General features: G+C 38.2%; 1 protein-coding gene across 1 annotated transcript; it reads left to right on the forward strand.

Moving 5' to 3' along the window:
• Positions 1-257: 257 nt before the first annotated feature.
• Positions 258-2670, forward strand: LOC147382377 (putative pumilio homolog 10). The gene is made up of 4 exons (XM_086428541.1): positions 258-1243; positions 1668-1836; positions 1919-2082; positions 2181-2670. The coding sequence occupies exons 1-4, from the start codon at positions 258-260 to the stop codon at positions 2668-2670; spliced, it is 1809 nt and encodes a 602-aa protein (XP_086284667.1).
• The last annotated feature ends 5995 nt before the right edge of the window (positions 2671-8665 follow it).

Raw genomic sequence — 8665 nt, forward strand, 5'->3', positions numbered from 1 at the left:
TATTGAAATGTCAGTTTACATCATTAAATTCAGAAAATTTAGACTATAAAATAGGGGTATTTTCGTCTTTTTAATTAAAAAAAGTACTGTCTGATTAGAAGTAAGAAAGTCCTAGCGCAGTATCACTAGGAATCCCATTCCCACCCAAAAAACGGAAAACAAACTTTGTATTATAAAGATACATTCTTCCCTCTCAAACTTGCCCTCTATCAACTTCTCTCGCCCTTCTCTTCTGTTCTCTCCTCTCAGCAACAATCATGGAGGACCATGGCCATCTTCCATCTTCGCCTTCTCAGTCAAGAACCTTTAATCAATCTCGGGACTACAACGACTTTCTACATATGTTTCAAAATCTTTGGTGTCGCAGTCACAACAATGTTCCTGCTCATGGTACTAATTTACCGATCAATTCAACCAATTTTGATTCAAGTTCTGAAGCTGGTTTGGTTCAAAATTCAGAAATTGGGTTGTCGGGTTTGACTCAAATTCCATCAGTAGAGCACGAAATCATGCCAAACAGGCAATTTCAGGGAACATTGACAGCTCCGATGACCTACAATATTCGTGGTAGAGGTAACTCTGTGAACAATACTTTTACTTATCCGGTTGGAGATTCTCCGATTTATGGTATGGGATATGATCTTGGTGGTCCCGAGAATCGGGTTAGTAGTGGTAATGCCTATTTTTTTGGAAATCGACCAAACCTTTTTTATCGAAACAGGATTACAGAAAGAACAAGTCCAGTTCCAATGACGCACAATTCGTCTAGGCCCATGAATTCAACCATGGAAGGAAACAATTTGAATTCAACTAGATTTTTGAATTATAGAGGATTTACACGAATTGAATCCAATGGATCCATTGAGGAGGAGGTTTCAAATAATCGATTTCTTGTGTACAAGCTGATGGATTTGGGTGGTTGGTCGTATGAAAAGGTCTATAAACTCCTACTTGGAGACCTGAGCTTATTCGACGAACTACAAGGGAATGACATAGTCATGATGGCTGAGAATCAAATCGGATCTCAATTTTTGCAGAGAATTTTGGTTGAGAGATGCCCTTCAAGCATAGAGAAGATTATCGATGGAATTATCCATTACATATTTGTTATTATGTGTGACAAAGTCGGGAATTATTTCTTTCAAAAACTACTCGAATTCTGCAACTATATTGATATAACAAGGATTGTGTACAAACTCACAACACAAGAAGGTCTTTACGTCGTAGCAGATGATCAATACGGGTATGAATGCTATATAGCTTATTTGTTTCTACGAGATTTTTTAAGCAGATTGATAAAAGTGTTTAAAAATTACATAATCAAATAAGATGTGAAAATATTTATAAAAATGTTAGAATTTTTACCCTGTTATGTAAATTAATTTTTACACAAGCAGATTAAATTGTACGGATCGAAGTGTAAATTTATTTGTATATCTTACATTCGTTCTAATAAAATCAAAGGGGTACAAAGGTTTATTTATAACTTGAACTGTACAATTGTATCCATTTATGTAAAAAAATTATTAGCGTAACCGGATAAATTCTAACATTTTTAAATTGCATCTGGTTACATATATTTACCAAAATTTTTATTTATTTCCATATTTTAACCTAATACTTGCGTAGAGATCATGTTATACTAATGGTTTCCCACATTCACACAGAACATGTTCTGTTCAGAAGCTCATCAAAAGGCTTAAAACACTAAATCAAGGATTAATACCTTATGTGATGGAGTCCCTAGTGCCTGGATTGAAATGTTTGATGAAAAGCAAAATAGGGTTCCATTTGATCGAGTATTGCTTAAATCACCTTGATTATAGACAAAACGAGGTAATTTTAGTTTCCTAATATTCTTACCACTCATTTTTGTCTCATTAACCAATTTTCAAAGCTCAATCTTATTTGATTGCAGTACATATACATTGTGGCAATCAAGAATTGTATCGAATTGGCGACACACGAACAAGGTTGCATCACCCTCAACAATGTCATCAAAATCATACCAAGTCCCCGCAGGGAAGAACTTCTAATGGAGATATCAAACAACTCTTTGTTTCTCTCGGAGGATGCTTACGGGTATTAAACACATTTCCTATAAATAAAACTCAATTTCGAGTATAAATTCGATTTTCTTCCTAGACTTCTTTGGACGTTTAATTATTTTTTTCCTACAGGAATTATGTAGTGCAGAGTGTCCTTGATGTCAAGAACCCATACCTCATAGGAATTATATGCAAAAATCTTGAAGGAAACTTTGCGCAGCTTTCCACCCAGAAACATGGTAGTCACGTCGTAGAGAAATGCTTAACATATATGGGAATGGAGTTTGTGGTTGTGGATCTCCTCTTCAGTGAAAAATTGGATCAATTAGTCGGACATCCATACGGGAACTATGTGATCCAAACAGCACTAAAGATCACAAAGGTAATTTTTTTTCGCTTACTCTTCTGTTTTTTCAATTTACCCTCCTTAACTTTGCACATTGATTTAAGTTATAAAACAACAGCTATTATTGCTTTTTTTTTTTTCCAGAGGGAACGTTATGATCTTTACAAACGACTTGTAAATGCCTTAATCCCACATGTGCGTACATTTCATAATTGTCCAAATGGAAGAAATGTGTTTAAGTTGATCAACAAAGACAATCTTATTAGTATAATTTAATCACTGGAAGGATCAAGTACATTTAGAATATGTCGAATAATCTATATTTCTTTGTTTTATAATATATATATATATATATTTTGGGTATGTGTGTGTGTGTGTGCAAATGACACTTTGTGTCAATTTGTAAGTTAGGTGTAGGGTAAGAGGTCTTTATTTTTTTTCCAAGGATAGATAGTTTGAAGTGACTTTCACTATGTAATTCTCGGCTGTTAGTATAAAGCTTTCTAATTTTTCTTACTTTTTATTGTTGGGCAGTGTTTCTTGGTGATGATATAGTGTGTTTTTTTTTTTCCTCAATTTTGACTGAAAACCCGAGTTACAAACAATTTTATAGTCATTAGACACCTCTCTACACTTCTGTGAATAGTTGAGATTCCCCACATTTGTTTTCAAACTAATATCATGCCCCTTTGACCATTTCTTTTCTTATAGACTAACAAAAAAAATTGACAGTAATATCCTCATTTTCAACTTGTAACCAAGAAACTAAACTTTTTTTTTCCTCCCTAAAATCAATCATATTCAAGCACTTCAACCTCTATAGAAAATTAATTTTTATTTTTTAACTCAGCCTCAATCCATTGTTTTGGTCATTGCCTTATATAAAACCCTAAAATTTTCTATAAAATTTTTCACCATCTTCTACTTCAAAAATTCTTATCTTGTTCTTTAATTTGAAGCTTAAGCTAGATTAAACTTTTGAAATTTAAAGTAAAAAATGTTTACCCAAGAGATTGAAATGACTGGTTTTGGGAAGAGATTGAGTTAGAAAGGTTTTTGGTTTTATGTTGAAGAGTGTATTGAGATCACTTACCTTTGTTTAATGGATAAGACTAAGGTGGAGGGGGGCATGTAAGCGTTTTTGTGAATATTTGTGATAATCTATGTTTTTGAACCGATGGCATTGCCCATTGACTTGGGTCTTCTCTCACAAGCTAATGAAAAATGACTTAAATGCCCATTTTTTCAATCTCTAATTGAAGATCTTTGCATTTTATCCCCCAAACCATTCAATTTTAAGCTATTCGACCTTACCATTCACCACGTCATAAGAGGCAAATAGCGACATCTAAATAGCCGTATTAACGACTTACCAATGTAGTGGTTCTGCAACGACAGCCTTCATCAGTTGTCCCATGAAAGACGACTTTGTTTTCATTCAACTTTATTGTCGCTGTGGAAGACAAATTTGGACAATCGTTTTACTCCGTCGAACATAAGGTGTTCCAAATCGTTTTTAGGGTATGTTTGATTGCACATGGAAAATAAGGTGGAAAATCAATTTCCATTGAAAATGACATTTTTCAAGTGTTTGATTGCTCATGGAAATGAAAATTCATTTTCCACCTCAATCAAAAAGTCCACCAAAACATGGATTTCACTTTCCCACCCATATGGGTGGGAAAGTGAAATCCACCCATATTTTCCATTCCTAATTCTTTCCCACTCATATCTTCTTCTTCCCTACCACCATCACCACCATCACACTAACTTAGCCGTCGTCGTCGCTGTCATCACCATCTCTAGTGACCTTCTATCTTTCTCTCACCTCCTTCGTTACCACGTTCGCCCCTCATATTCTTCATCATCTTCTTCCTCACTTATCTCCGCCGCCATCGTCCCCACTGCCACCACCACCACCACCATGTTTTCCCCTCTTCTTCGTCACCTCCACCACCACCGCCACCACCACCACATTCTCCTCATCTACTTCTTCCTCTCCCTTTCCTCTCATCTTCTTTCTCCTCCTCCTCCTCTCCTTCTTTTTCCTCATAATTTTTCCATGATTTTATCCAAGTAAAATCTAACAATAGAATTTGATTTTCCAACCCTACCTATTTTCCACAACTATTTTTCCATGGATTTCAAATTCCATGAAAAGTCACTTTTCATGCAATCAAACATAAAAGGAATAGAGAGTGTATTTGATGAGTTTTGGGAGAGGTTTCGGAGATATTGTAATAGAAAGATTGGTGGATTTGGAGTTCTTGAGTTTGGGTTGGGGATTGATTTGAGTTCTATTCATGACTTCAAAACCAACCTCCATTCTATTTCAATAAAGATTCTGATTCGTTCCCCTTTTTTCCATTGATGAATCTTGGATGTTAGCAATGGTGATTTAATTTTTGATGTACTGGTGGTGTTTCTTCCTAATGGTAAGTGAACATTTCCTTCCAATATTACATGAAAACTTGAGAAGCTAGAATTAGATGCTTAAGTTCTACCTTTATGATCATTAGAACCTTATCCCAAAAATCCGGGGTCTATAAGCCTTCACCTAATCACTTTCGTGTTCAATCAGATCATTGTGTATGTTTTGAAGAAGATTGGGTAATCTTGGAATTAGTCTGAGACATGATCCATTTTTCTGCCTTTTGGGCTCATTGAGGGCCAGTAATGAAATATGGCAATCTACCCGGGCCTATAAGTGGGTGATATTATTCCATAATAAGATTACTCGTCCTTTTAGCTTTCAGTTCACCTCTTGCTTTTATAGGAGGTGTTGGCCTTCAACTAATAGAAGAAAATTGCTGTAAAAAACTTGATGAGTATAAATGCCAACATTTTCTAAAATATTTCATTCTAAGCCATGGTATTAATGCGTGTTCAAGAGTGATTTACATTTTTGTCTTATAGTTTAGGCTTAAGAAATAGTGGGCCACCTCAAAATGTCAACAATGAGCATCATTTGAAAGTTCTCAAGAAACATTTAATGAACATTTTGAGATTAGACGTATTATTTCCTTTTAATGGTAATAAAGTTATATAGCAGAATATGTAGGCCTTTATGTGATCTGACATTTATTGTAAGTTTTCATATAAAAACTCTATATTTTTAAGGGTATAACTCTCAACATATGGTTTATGTTTTGCATATCAAGAAAAGAACATGAACAAAAAAGGAAGAAAACCCAAGTCGCCCCTGTGATTCCTTGAATAATTGGCTTTCAAGTTGTTTATTACATGACTGTAGCATAACTGTCCAGCATAGGTTCTAGATAATAATGTTTTGGCCTCATTGAGGATATGTCATTGTGCTTTGTATTGTGATGGTTGTATATTTTCCATGGGGTTGATATCCCTGGTGTCGCGGCCGTATTTCTTTCGAAGCGAGGTCGTGCGACGCGATGGGGTCAAATCCACTTGCAAGCCTGTAAAATGATCGTACACACCAAACGTAGCCAGCAAACAAGTAAACGAGACAAAGTCCGGCGGCAACTTTGTTGATATAATATTGATTACATGGGGTAACGCGTTACAAAAGCATAAATGTGCGTTACAAAGCAATAGATGATCCTATGACACGCGGGACTTCCACGGAGCTGGGCTTGCGGGCTTTAGTCAATGTGGGTAGGCCAGGGATCGGGAAGTACCAAACACCCTTCCTACAAAGAGTACGTTAAGTCTTTCCTAGGTTTCCAAAAGGAAACATCAAAAGTGGAGGCCGATCATACTCCCTTATTACATAAATGCCACTAAGCTAACAGATATGCCCTGGCACGGGGTTGACATGTACCTCTAAGCTAACAAATATGCCTTGGTACGGGGGCTGACATGGCTTCATATTGAGTCTTACATACTATTACATGGGTGCTCTCGGGTAGCTCCGGGGTGAGCTTACACCTAAATCTAGGTGACAAATGTTATGGCCATTACAGACTCCCCCACCTATTCTACAGACGTCCTCATCGCATTGACTTGGCACACTCTTCAATCTTCTGCTTGAAAGGTTGTAGGTTCTCTACACTCTTCTGTGTAACTTCAAATTCTGGTATGTTCTCCTGTGTGACGAAGTACTCCACGTGCTACTGCTGCTGTTGCTGGATGGAACTGCTGCTGAATTGACATCTTTAAGAACTTTGTCGACAACACGCTCTGGCTGACTAGCTGAATGAGAAGATGTACGTGTTGGAATGCTGTGCGCAGGATCTCTTGGATCTGCATGGTAAGCTTAAGACTTCTTGCATGGATGACAGAGTGAATGCTGCGTAACCTGTACGATAACCAGAGTTTAGCAAACCTGTACGTCCCTGGACTGTGTCTCCTGTAGCCTGAAACAATAGTGTGAGAAGTTAAACATTGTTGGCCTGTGATAAGTTTAAAAGTACTCTTGTTGGATGAAGAATTCTTCTGAAAGGTGGAATTGAACAAATTTGCCCAATTCTCATGATCGGCATTGGCAAGATGCCTGAAATACTCCAACGTAGAACTAAATCTCTCCGGTGGCCAATCTGATTGATGATGTACACTGGTTGGAAAGTCTAGCTAGAATCCAAGTAATCTGCACGGTCCGTCTCATAACTTTCTTGTGACTCCTGAATCTCTGACGCTAACAATACTGCTGGGCACATCCCAATTCTTGTTGACACTCTGACGAAGTAACTGCGGGGCTTCATCTGCAACTTGAATCTGACAGTAACCTGATCTCAAACCCAATCTTGAAGAGTACTTGGCTGTCCCAAGTTTATCAAACAAGTTGGCAACCTGCTAGATAGGATACCTATTTTTGATGGTTATCTTCTTCGATGCTCAAAAATCGACACAACGTTGCAAAGACCTATACTGTTGTTTGCTTAAATCAGCTAGTCTTGGAGGATTCATCCTAAAAGGCCTCTCTGTAAGAGGTGTGGCACTAGGTAGCAATTCATTCTGATGATCTATCTACCTACGTGGATGTAGTGTCTTCAGAAGCTCATTCGCTATTACGTCATCAACTTCTGCTAAAACATGTGTAACTTGTGTGGGAGTTGAACTATGGTCTTATTCTTCATATTCAACTCTCAAGGAAGTAATGTACGTTTGCTTACCTTTCTTTGACCCTTTCTTCACCAGAATGGCTGAAATCAACTTTCCCTCTTCCTTGCCTGTGGAGACGGGAACGAACCTTGAACATTCACCTAGTATGCCTAATGTATTGGCGAATTGCATTAGTACAATCCTGTTCTGTCACATGAAATCTATCCCAATGACAACTCTGAACTCATCAAGCGGAACTGCAAGTAAATGTCTTGTGAAGCCCACCACACAAAACGTATATATGTGCTTGTGACGATGCTTGACTGGTGAGGTACTTCTGCTCTGTGAAGGGGAGGAATTCCGTGAGGATCCCGGACTAGAACTCTGTATGTGCCCTCTATTCTTGCCATTTGAGAATTTCTTTGTGTGCCCATGTTGCTGCGAGTAGTACCCCTTTGACTGAGGGTATACACTATTGGCTCCCTTTTGCGGGAATATAATCAGTCAACCGCTTGGCTACTACAATGGCAGACACATGATCTTGCACATGTTGCCGTTGGAGCTCTGTCTGAGACCAAGGCTTGAGTCCTTCTTGGAATGAGAACAACTTGTCTTTCTCTGACATGTCACGGATATCAAGCATCAAGGCGGAAAACTGCTTGATATACTCGTGAATTGTACCTGTGTGTTGGAGTTGCCTCAACTTTCTGCGGGCAATGAACTCCACGTTCTCTGATAAGAACTGGTGCTTCAACTCTTTCTTGAGGTCCTCCCATGTATCGATGGAACATTGGCCACTTTCCATCTCGGTGTATTTAGTTTGCCATCATAGTTTGACGTCACCTGCAAGATACATTGAAGCAGTTGTTACTTTTACCTCTTCTGAATTCGGATGAGCTGCACGGAAGTACTGCTCCATGTCGAACAGGAAATTCTCGAGTTCTTTCACATGGCGAACACTATCGAAGGTGCGTGGCTTGGGTACTCGCAAGCTCGAGGGAGAAGCATCACTACTGGTAAGCCTATCATTAGCGATGGCTTGGACTAGGAGACCTACCTTCGTAGTGAGCTCCGTAATTTGTTCTTGTAAGGTGGCTAGGGTTCCTCGGTAATCTTCCTCGAGGTCATCTACTCTAGCTCTGAAGGTCACGGATTCTTCTTCCAGCGTGTGTTGGCAACCATCTAATTGCATAATTCCATCAATGAGACCGGATAGCATGGCCATCTTATCTTCTAATTCCTCAATACGTTCCTT

Source organism: Akebia trifoliata, chromosome 16 (genome assembly GCF_017979445.1).
Source record: "Akebia trifoliata isolate Shusen 1 chromosome 16, ASM1797944v1, whole genome shotgun sequence".
Taxonomy (NCBI): Eukaryota; Viridiplantae; Streptophyta; class Magnoliopsida; order Ranunculales; family Lardizabalaceae; genus Akebia; species Akebia trifoliata.

Coding starts and splice junctions, on each gene's coding strand:
- LOC147382377 (XM_086428541.1), top strand. CDS start 258: ATGGAGGACCATGGCCATCTTCCATCTTCGCCTTCTCAGTCAAGAACC. Junction 1,244..1,667: donor GTAGCAGATGATCAATACGG/GTATGAATGCTA, acceptor ACATTCACACAG/AACATGTTCTGTTCAGAAGC. Junction 2,083..2,180: donor CTCTCGGAGGATGCTTACGG/GTATTAAACACA, acceptor TTTTTCCTACAG/GAATTATGTAGTGCAGAGTG.